The 24,529-nt window shown below is 41.9% G+C and overlaps 1 protein-coding gene across 6 annotated transcripts in view; it reads left to right on the plus strand.

Annotated features, from left to right (window-relative positions):
* The window catches only part of SEPTIN11 (septin 11), a 133,344-nt gene that overhangs the window by 98,441 nt on the left and 10,374 nt on the right, over window positions 1-24,529 (plus strand). For 3 of the 6 annotated variants that reach the window (XM_060687017.2, XM_060687015.2, XM_087875246.1), the window contains exons 6-9: window positions 2,880-2,976; window positions 3,882-4,050; window positions 7,675-7,807; window positions 9,711-9,898. In XM_060687017.2, coding sequence (XP_060543000.1) covers window positions 2,880-2,976; window positions 3,882-4,050; window positions 7,675-7,807; window positions 9,711-9,898 — 587 coding nt within the window. Of the gene's footprint in view, window positions 1-2,879; window positions 2,977-3,881; window positions 4,051-7,674; window positions 7,808-9,710; window positions 10,039-12,725; window positions 13,338-19,601; window positions 23,341-24,529 lie in introns of those variants that run through there. The other 3 variants (XM_060687016.2, XM_060687014.2, XM_087875247.1) reach the window with 3 other exon arrangements.

A 24,529-nucleotide genomic window follows, 5' to 3' on the forward strand; every position in this document is an offset into this window, starting at 1 on the left:
GCAACTGGATCGTGGTGTGTGCTGTAATTAGCTCCCTCCAGATATTGTTGCATAATGCAATTAGGTGTTGTGACTTAGGCTTCCTGAGTCATTAAAACACACGAGTAGTCCCAAAAACCTCTTTTATTGCAACAGCTGTGAATTACGGTCATTCACAGCTGAGTCCCAATTGGTTGCAAAAAGTCCTTCGGGAGAAGTCGTTCAGGATAATCACCAACCTTTCTCTCCCTTGACATTCTGCCAAAGACCTACTTGGCAAAGCCACACCGAGTCCAGAATCAAACAGATGCCGACTGGGAACAGACTTAGCAACATTGCTTTCCGGCAAAGGGCCCACGTGCCTTTGCTCCTCTTATAAACCATATGGGAGGGGCCAATCATCTCCAGGCCTTACTCCCGAGTCGTCCCTTTAGTTTTAACTGTTCTTGCCTTCTGGCAGCTCTGCGCACACGCACACTAGGAACAGGCTCCTCCTGTTCCTCTGCCTCTCTGATATCCGACTCTGGAGGCTCCGATGTCTACGCATAACTCCCAGATGGCCCTGGCCCCATCTCTGCCTCCGACGCAGAGCCCTCATCTGGACCTTCCCCAGACTCTAGGACTGACCCATGTTCCTCCCCAGCCTCTTCACTGTTCGACTCCGCTGCCAGCTCTGCAGGCTGCTGGTGGACCACAACATTAGGGTTGTAATGAACTCCGGAGAAGAAGTTGTTTTGATGTCAAACCTGCTGTCACTGATACACACCCCCTTCAAAGACTACAGCTGTATTCCAGAGATGCTTTAATCCCACCCCCACCCCCCACCCCAAAAAAAGCCAGCACAGTGTCCTGAATGTTGCCTTTTTCTCCACCCGGCTCTTTCTTAAAGGAAACTGTTTTTGGCAGGAGAACACAAAGCCACCATGTTTGTTCTGGGTAGTGTGCAAAACATCGAATGACTTCAAATTCAAAACGCCACACTTTCAAGTCTGAGCCCATTCATCAGGTTGCAGAATGCCCCCTTTCATTTCCAAAATAATAATAAACAGCTGCCTCAAACATGGGACTGCTACTTTGAACCTTTAAAACAAATGTTTTGAAATAAAAGTGAGATTTTTCTACCAAATAACAGAGTCGAAAAGGCCTTGGGGGTAGAATAGGAATAGGGATAGAATAGAATAGAATAGAATAGAATAGAATAGAATAGAATAGAATAGAATAGAATAGAATAGAAATGGGAGTAGAGTAGAATAAGAATAAGAATAGAATAGAATAGAATAGAATAGAATAGAATAGAATAGAATAGAATAGAATAGAATAGAATAGAATAGAATAGAATAACAGAGTTGGAAGGGACCTTGGAGGTCTTCTAGTCCAACCTCCTGCTTAGGCAGGAAACCCTACACCACTTCAGACAAATGGCTATCCAACATCTTCTTAAAAACTTCCAGGGTTGGAGCATTCACAACTTCTGGAGGCAAGTTGTTCCACTGATCAATGTTTCTCACTGTCAGGAAATTAGTTCTCCAAGTTGCTTCTCTCCTTCATTAGTTTCCACCCATTGCTTCTTGTCCTGGCTTCAGGTGCTTTGGAGAATAGTTTGATTCCACCTCTTTGTGGCAGCACCTTCTAGTCCAACCTCCTGCTCAACCAGGAGAGGCCTTATGCCATTTCAGACAAATGGCTGTCTAATCTCTTCTTTAAAACTTCCAGTGATGACCCAGCTATTAAGAATGTCTGCCCCTGACAAATAACTTTGGGTTGTCCTATACCCACTTTAACCGGGGGGAGCGTGATGGCTCAGTGGTTAAAGACGCTGAGCTTCTCAGTTGGAAAGCTGACACTGCACGATGGGATGAGCTCCTGTTACTTGCCCCAGCTCCTGCCCACCTAGCAGTTCAAAAGTATGCAAATGCGAGTAGATAAATAGGTACCACTTTGGTGGGAAGGTAACAGCATTCCATGTGCTTTAGTGTTTGTCATGCTGGCCACATGACCACAGAAATATCTTCAGACAATGTTGGCTCCCTTGGTTAAGAATTGGAGATAAGCACTGTCCTCTATCATTTCACCTGGATTTAGAAAGTCTCTAAAGGTCCAAAGCCAGTGGTGGTATTCCGTGGGTTCGGGCCGGTTTGAGAGAACCAGTAGTTAAATTGCTGGTTGGCTCTGCCCTTTCCTGCCCTGCCCCTTCCAGGAGTCCCCACGTGCCCCATTTTGGCTCCCAGGTAAGTGTAGGGAGGCCTCCTAGGCCCAAAACAGGCCATGGGGGTGGGGGGGAATGCGGCTCCCCTCCCATGGCCCATTTTCGCTCCCAGGAGGCTGCAGGGAGTCCTACTAGGCCCAAAATGGGGTGTGGGAGGCAGTGTCCCCCCCATGGCCCATTTTTGCTCCCAGGGCGGTGAAGGGCGGTGAAGGGGACTGAGTGCTGCCTGGCCACGCCCACCATGGCCACGCCCAACCAACCGGTCATTAGGACAGTTGTTAAATTATTTGAATCCTACCACTGTCCAATATTAATGTTTGGATGCAGGAGTGGGCCAACGGCAGAAAGGAGACTAAATCTTGGGATAGTGTTTCATTGGAAGCGTTTCCTGGTGAAGGAAATAAGTAGCTTGGCTCTTCAGAGCTGAGTTGGGCTCTTTCTGATGGATAAGTGACATCGGTCAAGAGTGGCACAGAACTTGTCACTCCAGGCCCAGGTGATCAGTCGGAGCAATGAGGGCACCTTTTGTAATCCCTGTGGGGCCCTTGGTGCGCTCCGAACTTGGTTATTTTCTTGCAAACATTTCATCGCCAAACTAGGTAACATTATCAGGGCCAGAAGGGAATGGGGTTTGCTCTAATTCAGGCTGGTTTTGGGGAAATACCTGACCTGTCTTATGTCAACCTAATTGCAGGTCCATCTCCCATTTGCCGTCGTTGGCAGCACTGAAGAAGTGAAGATTGGCAATAAAATGGCCAAAGCTAGACAATATCCATGGGGAGTGGTCCAAGGTATGTTGATGGGGACAGATAAATCTTTGTACGTTTTATACCAATGGTACAAAAAAAAATTTAAACTAGGGTGGGCAGGTGGCAGCTATCCAAGTTTTCTTAAATCAGCAGGAAAGCAAAACAACAGACGTGAAGTTTGTGACTGAGATCTGGAGAATTGCATCGGATGCACGCCAAGAAAATGTGTCCTTTTAGATTTCAGCACGTGGGGTTTCTAATTTGTAAATTTAAAGATTGTAATTAGACTAATTTGCCTTTATTGCTAATAAAAGAGCTACTAATTTTAGATGAATATAAATTTAGCACATTGATCACAATGGACACAAATATAGTAAATATATTTCTGAATCACAGAGGAGATTGAGCAATCAATCTAGCTCATTATGAATTCTCAGAAGTCAACTCAATATCTGTAAAGCAAAAGGACTTTTCCACCTCCAGAACTGTTGATTCCTGGAATAATGGAAAACAAATAATATAAGCTCTTAGAAAAATCTTTTGGAGATATAATTATGGAGATATCATCACCTTTTAATGACCCCATAATCCCTTGTGGGATAGAGTCTGGGCAACTAAATGGAGCTGAGTGTTTACTGGCCAGATGCCCTTCCTGTCACCAATGCGGAATTTTATTCAGCAGATATATTCTCATTGTGCCCAGAGAGAAATATCTGCCTCTACCTAGGATCGAACCCACAGCCTCCTGATTGTGAGGCAAGAGCTCCACCTCTAGGCCACTGCACCACTCATATAATTATGGAGATATAATGACAATAAATCCTGGTTTTGATTTTTTTTTTTTTAATGAAAAATAGGTTTTTGTGTTAAGAAAAAAAAGGGAAAATCGGGTTTCCGCCATATCCTTGACCTACATTTCCACATTTTTATGATTTTTTTTTAAATAGTTGAAAATGAAAACCACTGTGATTTTGTAAAGTTGCGCGAAATGCTGATCAGAGTGAACATGGAAGACCTGAGGGAGCAGACTCACAGCCGACATTACGAGCTCTACCGCCGGTGCAAACTGGAAGAGATGGGATTCAAAGACACAGATCCCGACAGCAAACCGTTCAGGTAGGTAAAGAGCAGGTGAGCTCCCAAACTAACTCCGAAAGAAGTTCGGAGCAAGTACTTACTGGGTAAAGAGAAGGGAGTGAGGAGGGGGGGAGGGAGGGAAGTAAGTAAGTAAGTAAGAAATTATGGCTGTCAGAGATGAATATCCATATAAAATATAGTCTACTATCTACTTGAACAAGATGCTTTATTGGTTTGCTCTATTAAAACAAAACCTGGGTAATTTTGCCAAGTGACAGATGATTCTGAATTCCCTTTCACCACTTATTTTGTCTTATTTTCTTTCTCCTCAACCATGTGGTGAAGCAATTCCTCATTACAGCTTGCCAAGTCCTATTTAATGGATCTGGTCTGGAGCCAAACCCTGGTTCCTGTTTCACTGCCACTGTATCAGCCCATGTTTAATCAGATTCTTATGAGCATGTTCCCCCACCCCCACCCCACCCGAACTGTTCCCACACAATAAATGATGTAATGTTGTTTAATTGGGCAAAGGAATATTTATCTATACCAGGGGTCTCCAATCTTGGCAACTTTTAAGACTTGTGGACTCCAACTCCCAGAATTCCTCAGCCAGCATGTCCACAAGTCTTTAAAGTTGCCAGATTTGGAGACCCCTGAAATAAACAAACCCACCACATAGGCAGCATGAGTGTCTGTGGTAGGACAGGACCCAATTTGCATCCTTTAAACCAGTGTTTCTCAACCTTGAGGGCTTTTAAGGTGTGTGGACTTCGACTCCCAGAATTCCCTAGCCAGCATGAGGAATTCTAGGAGTTGAAGTCCACATGCGTTAAAGTTCTCAATGGTGGAGAAACACCATTGTTTCTCCACCATTGGTGGAGAAACCAGGGGTCTCCAACCTTGACAACTTTAAGCCTGGCGGACTTCAACTCCCAAAATTCCCCAGCCAGCCAGCTGTGGTTGAAGTCCACAAGCCTTAAAGTTGCCAAGATTGGAGACCCCTGATCTATACCATTCCCTTGGATTCAATTTCTGGCATACAGCACCAGGTACAACAGCATGATTCCAATCAGACGTATGAAACATAGTGTTTCATATTTTTCCAATTATTCAGATAATTGGGTATCTTCGGATAAAAATTCCTTATTCCCCTGAATTGGCTGTGTCTATGTCGCTGCGCAAAATGATAACAGGATCACAGAAAGGAAAGTGGGTATTTAAGCCAACAGATCAAGATTTATGCTTCCAGGACTGGAATTCAAATTATTCCAATTAAAAGAGGAAGCAGCTCTTTTAACAGCTACTGTACTTATTTAGAAGAATAAATCCGGAGTTATCCACGAATTAAACTAGTTACGCAAATGGCAACTGGGTCAGGTAAAGATCATTGGCATCCTTCAGTCTCAAAAGACTATGGTATCATGCCCTGGAAAGAGGTCCTAAAACAGCATCTGGTGTGACTAAACAGGCCAATTCAAGAGCGGCAATCCCTTCCACACTGAGGGCAGATACATTCTGTCCCCTGCCCAGCCCCCGGATTTCACTGGTTCCGGGACTGCCTCTTTTCCTCGGTCTGCTGAACAAGTGTCTCTTCGAATTGGAGAAGGCCATGCTGCGTCTTTAGCCTCCAAGCTGAACGACCGGAGATCAAGGTTTCCCAGTTGTTAATGTCCATTCTCAGGGCCTTTAGGTCCCTCTTACAGATATCCTTATATCGCAGCTGTGGTCTCCCTCTGAGGCGCTTTCCCTGCACTAATTCTCCGTACAGGAGATCTTTCGGAATGCGACCAGGTGAAGGTGGAGATAAAAGATAGAAATTCACAAGTATTATTTTTATTTAATTTTAAATAAAAATTAAACATCATATAATCTGAGTTCATCGCCCTCCCTTCCTCTCCACCAGGTTTTTAAGGAAAAGGTTAGGATCGCCGAATACCGCTTTTATTTGAATTAAAAACAAGTTGATTTCAGTCGTGGTTTGTCTTCGGAAAAACAGCTTTTTCATGCCAAGAGTTAAATTTGGCTTCTAAATAGCATGTTGAGAGATGCCTTCCAGTTAAGAGAACAAGGCCAGGACAAAACTTTATTTTTTTTAAAAAAATACAATTCGTATATTAACTAGTTTATTATTTTTCCCTTCCTGCCACATTAACAATCACTGCGACCTTTGGAGGAATTTCTGAAGGCACGCATGCAGATTGTAGGTTTATCGAAATAAACCAAGGTGATAAATTAGAGATTTAAGTTCTCTGTGCTGCTAATCTAGTATCACGTAAACTAGTTTGGTGTAGTAGTTAAGACACCAGGCTAGAAACTGGGATACGGTGAGTTCTAGTCCTGCCTTAGGCATGAAACCCAGCTGGGTGACTTTGGGCCAATCACCAGGAGACTGTGAGTTTTGTCCCGCCTTAAGCATGAAACCCAGCTGGGTGACTTTGGGCCAATCACCAGGAGACTGTGAGTTTTAGTCCCGCCTTAGGCGTGAAACCCAGCTGGGTGACTTTGGGCCAATCACCGGGAGACTGTGAGTTCTAGTCCCGCCTTAGGCATGAAACCCAGCTGAGTGACTTTGGCCCAGTCCCTCTCTCTCAGCCCAGCCGACCTCACAGGGTTGTTGTGGAGAAAATAGGTTTGTTCGCTGCTTGGAGTTATTTATGAAATTAATATTTATAAAAATAGTAAAAGAGATTTTAAAGAATCTTTAAAAAATTTACCAAGGGTAGAGTTCAACTTATGACTGGTTGCTTAGCAACTATTTGAAGTTCTGAGAGACCCTACGGGGGGGGGAGGTTACTTTTGATCTGAATTTGAAGTTCCAATGGTCAGTGCCCTTCCCCCCATGGTCACACGTTGGGTGCTCAACTGCCCACAGTGAATCATTGGTTCGGTTAATAACTGCAGTGTTCATTTAACAGCTGAAACAGCCCCTGTAGCAACCACCATATTTGCTCAATAACTGCTGCAAAAAAATGCTGTAAAATTGGGTAGGTCATGTGACCGACCTGCTTTACAACCATCATGAGTTACGACCTTTATGGGCAGGCTGCATTATACCCTGTTTCCCTGAAAATAAGACATCCCCTGATAATAAGCCCAATCAGGCTTTTGAGCACATGCACTAAAATAAGCCCTCCACCCCCCCGAAAATAAGCCCTCCCTGAAAATATTTAAATGCATGTCCAGCCGGTCCCCGCCATTTCCTTTGGCTGGGGTTAGGGAGACAGAGCTGGAAATCAGGTAAGACAGCAAGAGGAGCCCCGTCTTGCTCCACACACCCCAAAATAATAAGACCTCCTCGAAAATAATGCCAAGTGCTTATTTCGGGGTTCAAAAAAATATAAGACATTTTCTTATATTTTCAAAGTCTTATTTTTGAAGAAACATGGTAGTTGTAGCTTGAAGACTGCCTATACTTCAATTCCCCCCCCCCATGACTATCTCGAACAGAGAACAAAAGTCTTACTGTGTTCCTCTTCTGTTCATAGAAATTTTATTTATTTATAAATAAATATCATTTATCTCTCTATTGTCTCTATCATTTTAGAGACTTTCATAAGAATTCCTTCTGGTGTTAAAGGTTAGTCTTTTTTTTTCTTCCTTACTTCCCTCTTCTCATCACTTCCAACCATTCTCTTTGGGGGTCGTTGTGTTGGAAACAAGCCTGCAAGAAACCTACGAAGCCAAGAGAAATGAATTTCTGGGTGAACTACAGAAGAAAGAAGAAGAAATGAGGCAGATGTTTGTCATGAGAGTGAAGGAGAAGGAAGCGGAGCTGAAGGAAGCAGAAAAAGATGTAAGTAGAATCCAGAGAGGAAAAAGGAAACGAAGGCCAGATTTTAGGTGGTTGCTGAACCTCAACCAACTGGCCTTCACTCCTTTTTTTTTTTTTTTTTGCTCTCCAACACAGGTGGAGGAAAAAAACAAAACCTATTGTTGAAATTTTTTTCCTAAACCAGATAGATCCAAAGAGAAGAACATAAAGTGATTTGAAAAGCATAAGCTGTGGTTGTGATCTGCATTTCAACATCTACATTCTTTGTGATTTTTGGATAAACCAGTATCCACAAAATAATCTCTTGTTAGATGTATCTTTTCTCCCAAAAAGTGGAGAAAGATCTGGTATGAGACAAAGTGAAGTAAGGTGAAGATAATACTTTTATTGATCAGGCAAACCTGGATCAAATCTATTTATAGTTCTTCAATTACATGGTGCTCAAAACGTTATGTATTCTGTTGCCCTCTGACCTTGAAGAGGGCAGCAGAATATTTACCTTATATTCTAGAATATTAGAATAGAATAGAGCTGGAAGGGACCTTGGAGGTCTTCTAGTCCAGCCCCCTGCTCAAGCAGGAGAACCTATAGAATCTCAGACAAGTGACTATCTAGTCTCTTCTTTAAAACCTCCAGTGATGGTGCGCCCACGATTTCTGAAGGCAAGCTGTTCCACTGGTTAATTGTCCTTACTGTTAGGAAGTTTCTCCTTGATTACAGTGGACCGGTTCTAGCGAACCAGTAGTTCTGACCATCAGCTGGCCCCGTCCACTTGCTCCTGCCCTATCCTGTCCTATATTTCCTTCTTTCTGGCTCAGCTGATTTGTGCAGCACAGCTGATTTCCATGCCTCCGCTGTTCTACTTACGGGGCTTCCTTAGAAGATAAGCAGCCGAGCTTCAAATTGCTGTACTTTGAACGCTGTGCGCAAGCGTGTTAGGCGCGCCCACACTCTCACAGAACCAGTTATTAAATTGGTTGCAACCCACCACTGCTTACCATGGCTAATACAGGTAGTGGTATATAAGGCCAAGTGCTATTAATATTGCTAGTCCTTGACTTACAACCGGTCATGACCATTCAAAGTTACAAGGGCACTGAAAAAGTGACATGATCATTTTTCACACTTACGACTGTTGCAGTATCCCTGTGGTCACACAATTGAAATTCAGACGCTTATATTTATGACAGTTGCAGTGTCCCAGGGTCATGTGATCCTCTTTTGCGACCTTCTGACAAAAAATGTCAAGTGGGGAAGCCAGATTCACGTAACTACTTAACTAATTTAACAGCTGCAGAGATTCACTCAACAACTGTGGCAAGAAAGATTGTAAAATGAGGCAAAGCTCCATTGGGCTCAATTGTGTTGTAAGTCAAAGTCTACCACTGTCAGGGCTCCAACGAATGCCCTAATTAACTCATGAGCCTCGAGCCAAGTTTCAAAAGAAATCCAGTTATTTATTAGGAGCAACATGTCGGCAGCTTCCCAAGTGCAGTCAACTCTGCCGCAGGTAATTTACGGCTCAACCATGACCCTGTTTCCCGCCCCCCCTTCTCTCAGGCTGTGTCATAAATCACATTCTCCAATGAGGCACTTTCATGGGCTCTAGAAACCACACCTCACAAACTGGCTCTGGTAATCTGAGATCCAACCTTGGAATTGCGTGGAATGTGCTTGTGAACGTAGCTGCTGAACTGCTCTGACAGATCCTCCTCTCTTTCTGCCCATGACAACTTGAGAGCAGACTAGAAATGCTTTGCGAGTTGACAACCTGTATATATTGACTGACTTCCCACCTGAGGTCCTGAATTACCCAATACAAGCCATTATGGCCCTCTCTCCCCTACTCTCGATTTTCCGTTATTATTTCCTTTGTCCGGTGACCGTCCTATCTTTCTCTCTTTCGCCTTTTCCCTCTGAGCAGCTTCATGAGAAGTTTGACCATCTAAAGCGGACTCACCAAGAGGAGAAGAAGAAAGTAGAAGACAAGAAGAAGGAACTTGAGGAGGAGCTGAACAACTTCCAAAAAAAGAAAGCAGCAGCTCAGCTATTACAATCACAGGCCCAACAGGCTGGCTCTCAACCCACCAAGAAAGACAAAGACAAGAAAAAGTAAGCCGTTATCCAAGGTTGAGCTCTGTGGGCATCTGTTCCAGTGTGCTATCTTCTGTTGCATGTCTGTATTTGCTTCTTCCCATTTATCAGACTGGAAACTGGGCTCCCCCCACTTCTAAACCCAGACTGAATTTTTTTTTTTTTTGAAACACTATTTTTCCAAGAGAAAAGAGGGATGGGGATGGGAGGGCGGTAGGGCTTCGACTTTATTTTTTTATACCTGAAATATTTTTTGACTTATTTTTTTTTTTCAACGAGATGGGGAAGCAGAGAGACCAAAAGCCAAGCCACGAAATTGGCTTTAATATACTGTACTCACCGATTTTTGATAACTGACGCAACACCCAGGAGCTGTTAAAATTCTCAACTGTCTTCTCTGGTAAAGTTCTTAAAAGCGTTTGCTAATTGTGTAGAATCCAAAGCCAGGAGAGGTTGGTGCAGGTGTGACATCATCTTGGATGTGGTAACTAGGGTGAAGGGTTTCATTTTTGGACCTTGGGAAGAATTGAGAATTACCCAGGTTTACTTTATCAACAGTTGAGGAAGAGAAAATTAATAGCTGGGGAGGGAGGAGGGAGGGAAGGAAGGAAGAAAAGTGTGAACCTGCGGTCCAATCTCTTAATTTTATCTAATTATGGATTTTCTTGTGCCAAAGATCTGAAAAAGCTAGGAACACTATTCGTAATATTGCCGCCTACATTCTGAACTCTCTGTAGGGTGTTAATTAAATAACGAAGCACAACATTAGGGAACAGCACATTAATCCTGTTAGATGGGCTGCCATTGCACAGTGATTTGGGGAGGGGAAGGTAATTTGAGGCCTTGGTGATGTGAGAGGGATCCAAGTATTTGCAGTGGAAGTGGAACAAAATTTGGCGAGCGGAATCAGAGTGCCATACGTAGAACATGGGTGGATCTTGTAAAATTGGCTGTATAAGGTTCATGATGCCTTTCTCTTGAATAGAAGCCTGTTTGAAGCGCTGATGCGAGGTTCATTTCAAAGGAAGATGGAGTAGAGCGTAACTGACCTGGCTTTGCACAGATAATAGCACACTCCCTCTGCATTTTCAGTGCTTTGTCTCCTTCTGGTGGCCAGCTGGGCTTCATTTAGATTCTTCATACAGCCTTCTCCAGATTCTAGATCAGGGGTGTCAAACTCAATTTCATTGAGGGCCACATCAGGGTTGTGTTTGACCTCGGGGTGTGGGGTGGAGTGGGTATCGCCAGGGTGGGTATGGCCAGCTCGACGTCACTCGTGTCGGGGGCGCTATGGTGGCCCGAGCGCTCTGCCAGCAAAAACGGGCTCCCAAACTCCATTTTCGGCTGTGACAACCTCCTGCAACCCTCTACCAGTGAAAATGAAGCTCAGGAAGGCCACCACAAGCTCCGTTTTAGGTTGCGACAGTTTCCTGCAACCCTCCACCCGCAGCCTTCCCGAGCTCTGTTTTCACTGGGAGAGGCACCACAGGCCAGTCCTTCGCTGTTTCCAGAACGGCTCCGCGGGCCAGAACTAAGCACCCCACAGACCAGATCTGGCCCCCGGGCCTTGAGTTTGACATCCCTGTTCTAGATCAATGTTTCTCATCCTGGGCAACTTGAAGATGTGTGGGCTTTGACTACCAGAATTCCTCCGCCAGCATGCTGGCTAGGGAATTTTGGGAGCTGAACTCCACTCATCTTCAATTTGCCAAGATTGAAAAACGCCGATCTAGCTATCTCTATGGATCAACTCTCAGAATTTTTCGCAGTGAACATGTTGGCTGAGAATTGATATCAAGGCGTAATATTCCATGCAGGCATAATTAGAGCGGTTGAAAAAATCAACGATTTTGTGCCATGGATATTGGGCAGCCTAACGTATCCCAAACAATGCGCTTTTTAAGACACTTTCCTCTTTACATTGGAGCTCCTGAAAGTCACAAAAAGAACTGGAAAAAAATGCCAATTGTAAATTTGCTCCTAATCATGTTTTGAATCGGTTAATGGTTTTGAAGGGCGAGAGCATTAAGTGATGTATAAATAGCACCAATAAATACATATGTATGTAACTGTACACAGAACCTTTATAAAGTGTGGCTATGAGCATGACTTGAAGGAGCAATCTAATGTTCTTGAGATGTCATCTGAAAGAAGATATCTCCTTTACCGCAAGTGGCTTTTCTGAGTTCAGTAGGCATAATGGCTAGTTAACAACCCATAATAGCTGAGTTTACCAACCAGGGTTCACATTCATTGCCTACTGTGCCAATGTTGGGGTCCATGGGTGCCCACAGAATGGTAATGAAAGTCAAAACGGCAAGCATAACATTGCAAGCAAAGCTCCAGCTTTTTTTGTAGATCTTCACCTGAAAAACAGACAGGGCATTGAACATTGATCGTTGTGGCTGCCATCTTGACTTTATGTCCCTCTGGACATTCCTCTTAGTAGCCATAAGAATATTTGGATCAGAAGATTGTTAGCTGCCTAGTTTCCAACTTAACGTTAGTCATCCGAAAAGCATTTTCGTATCCATTCCATTCTTTTCTCTTTAAGAGTCCCAAACATGGATTAAATTTTCTTCCTACCATAAGTAGAATGTAAAATTAGGTACTATCTTAACATCTAGAAATTTTCCTAGGGCAATTATAAATGTTTGTGACTAGATAACATTTTTTTTAAAAAAAAAAAGTATAATACTTCTTTGTATGGATATATAAAGGGAGTCAGAGAATTGTTTTGCCAAATACTTTTGAAGTACAAAAGACGCTAGCTAATTTGTGACATTTCTATAAAATGTAAATAACTTCCAAGGTAATATAATACTTCCTCCATTTGTTGATTTAGATTCCCTGGAAGCTTATTCTCCCAAAAAGTGCATGGTATTTAACAAGACATGATGCTTTGTTTTTGCTGTGGCAGACTGCTCTCTGCTGCTAAGGAGCCTTCAAAATTGCAAAATTGTACAAGGAGCAAAACGAAATTTGTAGCATCTGTGATTCAGCTCTGTTTTCCTAAGGAGCAGCGATGAACGTGTAGACGTGAACGTTAACCATTTTTTAAATGAAGGATTCTATTTTTGATAACGGCTGCATGCCAATGGCCGTGTGCAAACGTATGCACACTCGAGCAGTGTGCAGAAATGGGTGTGAAGTTCTATCTTTGTAGATTATGATTGTGTTCAAATGAAGGATTCTTTGATGGCACTGTTTTGCAAGGAAGAAGCTGTGCATGCGTGTGTGTATGTACACAGACCGTGGTGTGCAAAAAAAAAAAAACCCTTTTGAATTGTCACACCACTGGTTATGGACCGAACAAGGGCTGGAAAACTTCCAGTTGAGGTCAGAATAATTGATATAAACATTATCTCTGATTCACATCGATTATGTTTTTGGTTGATGTATTTATGGGGAAATCCCAGGTTCAGTCCTATTTGCAAATAAAGAATTTAACGCAGGAGATTGTTTCTGCCTGAAAATCATTGCCACCATATTGCATGATTTCAGCCTACACTCAGATGTGTTATGCTTGCGACTTCTAGACTTCCCAGACATTTTGAGCAACATCTATGGTGGGTGACAATATCTTTCATTTCCCGCACATCTGGAGAATGATGTCAAGGAAACGGCAGTAGCTCATTTCAACATGGACCCTTTTAGTCTTGTTCTCAATGCCATCTCTCTTTCCCCCCCCCCTCTATTGCAAACAGTGTGCGGACAGTCCATCCAGAAACTCTGTTTGCAGAACCCACTGAAACAAATGGAAGGGCCTGAGAAAGCTCTAAAGTCCATCTGTTCACTGAGACTGATGAAGGAGAATCACTCGATAGATTAAAACTGAAGTCTTGAAAAAATGTTAGCATTCCAGCAGTGTTCCGGTTTTTTAAAATTGAAGGATTTGCACCACCTGGATATTGTTTTCTAGGATTTGGAGAGTCATTGTAGCTCTTCACTAAGACTTGAGCATGAAGTTTGTCTCCTTGTGGCTTCGTACTTGAATTCTTGGTAATATTATGAAAGTGGTTTCCACTACCTTCTTGTAACACATTATTCTGACTTCTCATTCTAACCAACTTCCCTGAAATTCTATTGACAGTCTCTCATCTAAGGACAAGCCAGGCTGAAGTTTATAAGGGACAAATATTCTGTAAGCTCAAAGCCACCTCCCTACAGTCACATCTCATCTTCCAGAGCTGAAAACAGCCAGTGAAATATTTCTGTGGTTCCTTTATAACTCAGATCAAGCTGAGTGTTCCATAACTTGTTTTCTATACAAGATTGTTACTACAGATATCAAAGCAAACCCTTTGTTCTCTTGTAATTTCCCACATCTCGCTAGCTGACACAGTCTTGGTGATCCTGCAAGTTGGAAGTTCATTTCCACACGTGATACTCCACAATAGCGTCTTTTCAAATAGCACCATCTCTTTCTTTCAAAAGAAGAAATCATTTGCTTTGATCCTAGTCTAGATCTGCATCACCATGTCCTTGTTTGACTGTGCACTGAAAACACGTCATTGTTAGATGCAGTTGTGAAGGATTCTATCAGGGCTCAGTCCAGTTTGCAAATAAAACGAATAACGTTTTGAGCTTGAAACTCTTGAACTGAACACTTTGTCATAGATCATGAAGAGGTTTCTCTTTGGAGAATGCAAACACTTCTTAAAGTACCTCAAGAGAACATTTATGTCAATTAATTGTGTGTTCGTTCATGACTCCTCTTCTTGTGGAATCTAGTTTTTCAAACAATTTGGTGGTTCTACAGAGAAAAGTGTTCTGAAACCTGGGTTGGGAAAGACCAGGAACTTTTGAAAATAATTCTGACACTTCCACTTGAGCTGCAGTCCTACCCAGGGACACAGTCCTGTACTGCAGCTAGAAAGTGGAAGTCACCAGAGCAAATAATTGTATTATTATACCTCATTGTAAGATATTTTTTTTCCTGCAACAATAAGAGGTATAGTTTTTAAAAACAAAATGGAAGTCCTTTAGACTTCTTGCAAGTCCATAAAACCCTAATTGCAAGTACAATTTCTTTTGTATTCATGGAGTTCCCCCCTGTGGTTATAATCTCGCATTGCAGTTTATAAATGGAGGGAGCAGTTCACACGTACAACTTGATTTGTGTGGGCCATTTTCAATACACTTACATTTGTTTCTGTGCTGATATAAGCATCCTGCTAAGCAGCAGTTTAAAACCTCTTCTTTACATGGGCATCTAAACGGGCATCATTGTTAGGTCCAGCGCAGAATGGCAGGTAGCTACGCTTAACTCAGATTTCCACAATCCATGGCTAGAATAGGACCACTATTGGATTTTAGCTATTCATAACACACTTGTGCAACACAAAAGGGGGTGCGATGGCTCAGTGGTTAAAGAGCCCAAGTTTGAGTGCCGCGCAAAAGGGTAAGCTCCCTGCTCCAGCTCCTGCCAACCTAGCAATTCAAAAGCATACAAATGCGATAAATAGATACCAATTTGGTGGGAAGGTAATAGTGTTCCAGGCACCTTTGGTGTATAACCATGCTGGCCATATGACCATGGACAATGTCATTGGACAATGCTGGTTCCCTTGATCAAGAAACAGAGATGAGCACGCACGCCTCAAATGCAATGCATATGCACCCCCTGCACATATCACCACCACCCCGTGCATGGGCACGCGTCCCTGCACACGCCCCACCCCCCATGCATGCGCGGCAGAGACCCGAAGACCAGCTGGCCAGCAGGAGGTGTGCACGCATGCACAGCAGAGCTGAACTGGGATGACGGCTCGTGTGCCATCAGAGATGGTGCTGCATGCCACCTTTGGCATGCGTGCCATAGGTTCACCATCGCGGCCCTAGAGAGACACACACAACTAGAGAGGGAAACCTTCGCTTTTTGTGCAACACAGGATCTTTATGGTGTATCCCTAATGCAAGGATCAATGCTTTTGGTGTCAAGAAACAGTTCTGCTTCAGCGTAAGAGTCTAAAATGCCAAATGCAAGGTGCTAACAAAAAAAAAATTTTTTTTTTTATCATCTCAGTTGAATTGCTTGCTAATTCCTACAAAAAATTTCTTTCTGGCAAGCTGCCTTTTCAAAAAAGAACTGGTGCTCTATATCAGAGGCTAAGGGATACCTTTCAATCTAACATTTGCTGTAGGATGCTTTAAGTAGGAAACAGAGGAAAGATTTGCTTGTGGCAGCTGACAGTAGTGGCCAAAATTGTGGAAACCTTTTGGGAAAAGTGTGTTTTTGAGGTTTGATGACTAATAACACCACTTTTTTTTTTTTGGAGTTTCAAGATAATGCTATTCCACTGCTGGAATGGCCTGGGAATAGCCCAGACCTTAACCCAATTGAAAATCTATGGAGCTGACTAAAGAAACTTCTGAGTCAGAAGCAACCCAGCGATAAAACCCAGTTAATAGAAGCAATCCTTCAATCTTGGTTTCACATTATGACAGCTGCAGAACTAAAAGACTTGGTTCACTCCACGGGAAGACGTTGTAAGGCCATAATTCATGCTAACGGTTACCCAACTAAATACTAAATGACGTGATAATTTTTGTATATCTCCTTTTTTCTACATGTTTCACTTTTCTTCTTTATACTGGAAATGCTATTCTAATAGGAAATCCTTCATAAATGTTATTGCATTACATTCTTGATTAAATTATCTTTCCATTGATATATAATTTTAGGGTACTACTCCCCCCAAAAAAGTGGTGTTATTAGCTAGTTTTAGAAAATACACTTTCCCCAAAAGGTTTCCACAATTTTGGCCACTACTGTAGTCTGGAGTTCTACTCCTGAAAGTTTTTGTGTTTCCTTTTAAGGAATTGCTCCAATTTCCTTAGATAAGAATTGAAGCTTGAAGCTTTCTTGGTGACAAAATTACGATGGCATGGCTGCACTGTGATTTAAATCCATCAGCTAAGACTAACTAAGACTAACTAAGACTAACTAAATCCAATAGGTTACAGTGCCAATCAGGCAGGTGAGATTGTCCATACATTATAGCAGTGTAGAGCACAGGAATTAAATTGGGCTTGCATAAGAGTTTTCCAAACTGGAGTAGTCTTTTATTATTTTTGTGAAGATCATGCTTAGTGACTTCCTAAGTTCAGGTTCCATGTTAAAGTATGTTAGAGAAAGACTTCTTACTATTGACATTGATGGATAATATTCTGGTTTTAAATTGTGTTCTCATGTTAGAAATCTTTGCATCAGGGGTGAAATGCTCCCGGTTCAGACCGGATCACCTGATCCGGTAGCGATGGAGGCGGGTGGTTTGGAGAACCGGTAGCAAAAATCCCTGCCCACCCACCCTGCCCAGGTGTGCCTCATGATCATCAGAGGCTTTTTTTTTTTTTTTTTTACTTTTAAAAGCATTTTTTCTTCGGCCGAAAAAATGCTTTTAAAAGTTAAAAAAAAAAAAGCCTCTAATGATTGCGCGACTTAGCTGGGATCGCCAGAGCCTTTTAAAAGCATTTTTTCTACAACCTCTACAACCTCCTTTTAAAAGTTAAAATGGCCACGCCCACCCAGTTACATTACACACACCCCCAAGCCACACCCACAGAACCGGTAGTAACAAATTTTACATTTCACCACTGCTTTGCATCTATAGTAAGACTCTTTGTCCATGGTAGAAAACATACCATGAGAAACAGTGTAGAGTCAGATCTAGAATATGGAGAGAGAGATCTTATTTGCAAATATATCTCTGAAATTTCAATAAATATGACTCATAAAATGCTGTTGGCAGGCAAACGGTTTTCAGCAGTTACAGGTTTTAGAAAGGAAACCTTGCAAATTTGGCTTTTTAACATCATTGATTTGGATTGAATTCAACTGTCACGTGAAACGGGTGGGTTCTACTTACCTTTACTACCGGTTTGCAATGGGACTGCACGCATGCACAGAAACTTCCTGATGACATCTGGGTCGGTGGGCGGAACCTCCTGCCGGTTTTACTACTGGTTCTTGTGAACCGGTCCGAACCGGGGGCAACCCACCACTGACGTGAAATCTAGGAAAGAATAAAGATACCTGCTTGTGAAGTTCTGAGATTCTTTGAGGGTTAAATCAGAAGAACAGATATTTTGGGTTAGTTCTCAATCTGGATCATAAATCAGATTTAAAATTCTGTTTAGCAACTCATAAACCAGGGAATTATTTCACCTGAAATCATTTTCTCCCTTAGATTTTGAACTATAAACAAACAAAGTTCCAAGCTGGTCCAATAGCGGGAAAATATTTTTAATACTTCCAACTACTCAATAGGAATGACTTATTTTTATTTCATGAAAAAGCAGCATGAAAGGCAGAGACACATACATTCAGAAATAAGCCACTTTCTCAGTGCTTTACTTTTGTTTTCTTCTTGCATCATAGATTAGATGTCATTATTTCAAATATACATTTCTGTCCCATCAGTGAATCACTGATTTAATAGGAACAGACCACTGGTTTTATTAGAGACTACATCCAGGCATAAAAAAATATCAGGAAGAGGGATTTTCTTCTTAGATTAGTATTGCCTATACAAGGAGTTTTTTGCCGCCTCTATAGAGCATAGAAACAAGATATATTTCTGTTACAACTCTGGAAAAGCTATATTTTCTAGTTACTGTAAAAGGGATTGCAATATATATTGTTTAGCTGTGATTTAAAATACAGCAGCTTGTTTAAGTCGGGGAATTATGTACTGTGCCCAATTCAGAGTATAGCTAAAAATTATTTCCACCACAATCCAGTGGCTGAGTCCTCCAGTGTTATTTAATCTACTTTGCTCAAGTGCTTTTGATCCAAAATTCAATGTATTGCACAGAAATACCTATTTTGCCTGTTAACTGATTAATACTTTCTAAATTCTGCATGGATTTACATAATCTGTCATAGCTTTTGCATTCTTGCAAAATAGGGACTCCCCATCTAGGGTGTGTTGATATGTCCAAAGTTACGTTCAATAAATCTGGGTGAATAACTGCATCCAATTTATGGTCATACCAGAACACAGCAACTGCAAAAATAGGTTTTTTGGGTAAGGGAGCTCAAGTTAAATTGCTCCCTGGAGCACACTTGGGGAAAAACCTCTGTCTGAGAGTTTTTAGAGGGATGTAGAAAAGCTGCCTTAAACTGGACATCATACTGCACTTTTAAGTACAAATCATTGAAAATAGTCTCAGTTGGCTGGGTCAGGATAACTCAATCAGCCATATTTTGATTTTCAAGCAGCACCAATGTCCTTTGTGCAGTCAGTTTAAAACAAAGCCAACCTCCTGATGGTTTAATGCAATGGGAAAAATCGAGCGGTTAAATCAGACTGCAGATCCATTTGGCTGTTGTTCGGTTGGAAGCGTCTGTTTTTTCTGAGTTTTAACTATGCAAGTGTCATCATCAGTCAATCAAAACAACTCTGCTTTTGGACTTTCTCTTTCCTCAGAGAAAGTGCTCATCTGTAAACAGCTGGCAAATTCGGTTTGCGGTGTTGTATCCTTTGCACGGGATCTTTCCTGCAGTCAAGACGAGGAAGGAGCGATTTGTGGTTTTGCTTCCTTTTATTTTACGTTCCGTAATAATTCCTTTGCATGGGTCTCCGCCATGATGCAAGAAACAAATGTCGACTCTTTTCTTTTCTCCCCGTTGTTCCCCCTCCCTTTATTTTCCCCTCCTTTTGAGTTGCTATGATTTCTAACATTTCTATTTTCGTGTTTGTTTTTTAATTTGCAGTTCAAGCTTCACATAAAGGCTGCCAAGTCAAAGGATGTTCCTGCATTCCCCTGCTTTTGCAGTAATGTGTTTCAGCCATCTTATATTTCTATTTCTTTTAAACACAAATCCTTCTGATTAGTGTCTTAGTATTAAGGGGGCGGGTGGGTGAAGCGAGAGGCTTCTTCCTCCTCCTCCTCCCTCTCCTCCTCCTTCTTCCTTCCTTCCGTTTTCTTCTTCCTCCCCTTCCTTCCCTTCCTCCTTCTCCTCCTCCTCCTCCTCTCTTCTTCCTCCTCCTTCTCCCTCTTCCTTTCCTCCTCCTCACCTTCTTCTCCTCCTCCCTCTTCTTCCTCTTCCTCCTTCTCCTCCCCTTCCTTCCTTTCCTCCTCTTCTTTTCCTTCTCCCTCTTCTTCCTCCTCCCTCTTCCTTCCTTTCCTCCTCCTCCTCACCTTCTTCTCCTCCTCCCTCTTCTTCCTCTTCCTCCTTCTCCTCCCCTTCCTTCCTTTCCTCTTTTCCTTCTCCCTCTTCTTCCTCCTCCTCCCTCTTCCTTCCTTTCCTCCTCCTCCTCACCTTCTTCTCCTCCTCCCTCTTCTTCCTCCTCCTCCTTCCTCTTCCTCCTTCTCCTCCCCTTTTTTCCTTCCTTTCCTCCTCTTCTTCTCCTCCTCCCTCTTCTTCTTCCTCCTCCTCCTCCGAAGACCAGCAATGGTGATCAAGACCAAAGAGTTCATGAATTTAGTCCCTTGGGTTCAGGGGTGTCAGCAGAGAGGGAGTCAAAAAATCAAGAGAATAGCCACAACCGAACAATCCCTGTCCTTTTTTTTTTTTTTTTTACATCCATCACAATTCTCAAAAAGAAATGACAGGGCTTCAATCAACGGTTGTGATCACCTTATTGATGTTGTTTGGAGAACATCAGGTAGTCCTTGACTTACGACCACAATGTATCTCAAACATTTCTGTTGCTAAGCGAGATAGTTGTTAAGTGAGTTTTGCCCCCTTTTTACAACCTTTGATGCCACAGTGGTTAAGTGAATTACTGCAGTTGATAAATTAGTAACCCAGTTGTTAAAGTGAATCTGGAATCTGGTTGTAAGTCAAAGACTAGCTGTATATCCATGGGAGACTTGCCTGTTGATCTCTGGGTCAACAGAGATCCTCTTGAATGAAACATGGTGGCTGATGAATATCTTTAATGGCAGACTTGGCTCCTTTCTGTCTTGCAACATCCTATTGAGGAGCAGGGAGGACTAAAACCAAGTCCTTGACTATCCTAATATTTTAACAGAAAGCAACACCTTTATCTGGCAGTCCCATTGAAGTCGATGGGATCGTCTTCTGAGTTCACATATGAAGGATCGCATGAGCCTTAATTTTTAATTCCCATTAAAACCACTTGTATTTTACAAATTTGATTGTACCTTGATTTTCTTCAAGAAGGTATTCTCTTTAGGACTTTAGACATGTAATATCCTTCTGTGGCTTCAATTTGTCACACATTTTTCTCAATAAGGATCATCTTTTTTAGAAACCCATCATCGTAGTTCTATTTGCCTTGTCTTTTTGTACCAACAAAAAGCTCTGTCCGTTTTACTAAAGCTAGCAGCAATGAAAATAATTGCAGTCTTTGAGCAACTGTATGAATTATGTCCTTCCAAATGCCTCTTAAGATATTGCAGAGATCTAGCATGGAAGGATTGCTGATTTTCTCTAGAACTCTCCAGGATAATTTCAATTACAAATACATGTTTTCTTGCCTCTCTGGAGAAAAATATGATTAGGCTAAATGCCAAGTCGCATTCTGTCATTGAGGAATTCCAAAGTCAGAGTGCAAATGCCTAGTAAGAACATCATCCTTATCTCCTACAGCAGTGTGGCCGAGAAACTTAAGCAGACCGATTCTTGGAGCGTCACTGGTGCATTCATTTTGGTTGCCATGAATCTCCTTGAGACCCAACTTTAAGGTCCCAGGCTCAGATCTTTGAATAGTGGCTCTCCATCCATGAGTCAGTGCAACCATGGAAGTCCAGAACATTGTCTCTGACTTTGTTTAGGCTTTGTACTGGAATTCTCAGCAGGAAACAAAGCATATTTTGTGTACCAAAAAAAAACCCCTGTGAAGGAACTTGTTTGTACTTCTTAACCCCATCTTATAAATCACGTGATGATTATAAGTGAGGAACAATAAGGACTTTTCAACCTTACACGAAAGCTGTGCTGTTGTGTTTTGTTTTCATAAAGTCCTATCCAATCCAGTGCTTCTTCCAAGGAAGAATTTCAAGATGATAGAAAAAACTAGGAACTTATTGCATGTTGTTTTCTGTTTTGCATGGCTTTCCACTGGCATAATACTTTTGAATTTCCGTGAGTGCTACATGGGCTTCTTGCTTCTTGATTTTTTTTTCTTTAACCAAACAGCTAAAGGGAGGTCGTAAAACTTAACAAATGCAACCTATATCCAATGCAGAGTTGCAATGGTTTTTTTTTTTTTGATTGATGATTGATTCCATTTTGGTTTCTTCATCTAAGGCAATATTTCCAACCTGAGCCATTTTAAGATGGGTGGACAACTCCCAGAATGCTGGCTGAGGTATTCTTGGGAGTTGAAGTCCACCCGTCTTAAAATGGCTCAGTTTGGAAAACACTGACCTACGGGAAGAATAGGGCATCAAGTAACTCCTTGCAAAAGACTCTGGAATTCTAGATTTTCCAAAATCAAAGGGTGTATGAAGGAATTACTTAACTGCCTATTCGGAAAAAGAGAAACATAATCCATTAGAGTTGGGATCAAACTTAATGGAATAATGGATATTAGTGCTATGCCTAGTCACCTGACTTTAATTCAATAGCACTATGTACCTGAATGTCAAAGGAAGTATTTCATACAAATTTTTTTTAAAAAAAAAATCTTGCCAATTCTAGTAAGTATGCAGCAGCCTTTTCCAACCGCTACCCTCTAATTAAAGGAGATATCAAACTTTTTGGTACAACAACCTGCTGAAATGATAAATAACCCAATGAACAAAATAGATGATTACTTCCTTGTGGATAATATTGGTAGAAAATGCACTTTTAATACTTGCTTTTTTTTTAACTCCATCCAATAAAAGGGTAGAACAGCACATTATAAAACAGAACTCGTTTGCTGAATTTTTTTAAAGGCCTCAAAAGGATCAGCTTGCCTACTCTTGCATAAATCCTAAAATCTGGATTTCATCTTTGTGACACAGTGTCTACTGTATGTGAGAATCTTGTCCATTTCAATTGTTTTGAGCCACAAAATAAATTGCCCTTCCATCCAAGCAAATGACAATACTTCACTGTTGATTGGACATAATAGTCTTTAAAGGAGTCATTCAGGCTTTCTGAAAAATAAGCAGACACGCAAGCATAAGAAAGATCATTTTCAAAATAATGTTCTGTGACATTTAAATGATGCAATGTTACTAGGGGTTTGCGGAATCCTTACGCCACTACTAAGAAAAGGGGGCAAGTGTAAAGAAGGTTTGTAAGCTTAGTAATACTCAAAAGTGTGAGTTTGCCTGCCACAGTTTGGGAATCTTTTCTGAGATGACACCTGTCACAATCCACAGATAACATTGGTGAAATTGATGCTGGATATGAATTCCTGGAATTGTGGTCTAACTTTTCTGGTTTCCTGTAACTTTAGACAATGATGGAAATCTTGGTTTGGCAGATGGACATCTTGGCATACTGGTTAAAACTGCACTTTTCCAAGGGTCTTGAGAAAAAAAAAAGAAAAGCCATGAGTAATGAGCCAGTTGAAAACCTGTGAAAACGTTCAGTGTAGACTTCGGATAGGGAAAAAAGGAAGCTATTTTGCCAGTATGATTTTTTTACTTTCATCATTGTTAAATGGCGAGTGCCAGCAAAGTTGAATGTACAAATAAAATATATCCTCTGTTTTTATGAAGTTCTGCAAAGATGAAGTGTTGAATTATTTCTGCTGGATAGATTCTTTTCCTTTCTGATATATCGTGACCTCTATTCAGCTCCTTGGCTTCTGAATTCCTTTGTGTTTTCAGCTGATGTCCTATCAACTTTCTCTCGGCATCTTCTGTTTCTTGCCTTCTTAAACCGCTTTTGGAATATATACCAGTCCGCTGAGTCTTTGCTCACTTTCCGCATTCCATTGCTTCTCCTTTCCAACAGTTGAGATGGATTTCAAGGTTTTCTTGCTCTTAACTAATGCAAAAACTAATCCGTGATGAAGCTCGATCTTTCTTCAACTAAACATGGTTTTTTTGGGAGGGGGGCAGAGGTAACAGGCTAAGCATGGAGTTGAGCTATCACAAAAGATAAAACAGATAGAAGGTAGAGTGTGTTCCTCAAAATTGGTAACTTTAAACTATGGATTCCGACTCCCAGAATTCCCCAGCCAAGTTGGCTAGCTGGGGGATTCTGGGAGTTGAAGTCCATACAGCTTGAAGTGGCCAAGATTGAGGAACACCAGGCAAGAGAGAGAAGCGACTAAAAAGCTTTTACGATGAACAGTTGCAGGAACTCGGCGTTGCTAGTCTAGTGAAGAGAAGGACCAGGGGAGACATGATAGCAGTCTTCCAATATTTTGGGGGATGCCACAGAGAGGAGGGGGGTCAAGCTATTTTCCAAGATACCCGAAGGTCAGACAAGGAATAATGGATGGAAACTGATCAAGGAAAGACTCAACCTGGAAATAAGGAGACATTTTCTGACAGTGAGAACAATCAACCCATGGAACAGAAGTTGCCTTTGGAAGTTGTGGGAGCTTCATCACTGGAAGCTTTCAAGAAGAGACTGGACGGCCATTTGTCAGAAATGGTGTAGGGGCTCCTGCTTGGGCGGGGGGGGAGAGGGTTGGACTAGATGACCTACAAGGTCCCTTCCAACTCTGTTAATCTCTATCTCTCTCTCTCTCTTCTGGTAGACCTTAACTTTTCCCAGACTTAAAA

Source organism: Pantherophis guttatus, chromosome 8 (genome assembly GCF_059756535.1).
Source record: "Pantherophis guttatus breed Tessera chromosome 8, ASM5975653v1, whole genome shotgun sequence".
In the NCBI taxonomy this organism is placed as follows: Eukaryota; Metazoa; Chordata; class Lepidosauria; order Squamata; family Colubridae; genus Pantherophis; species Pantherophis guttatus.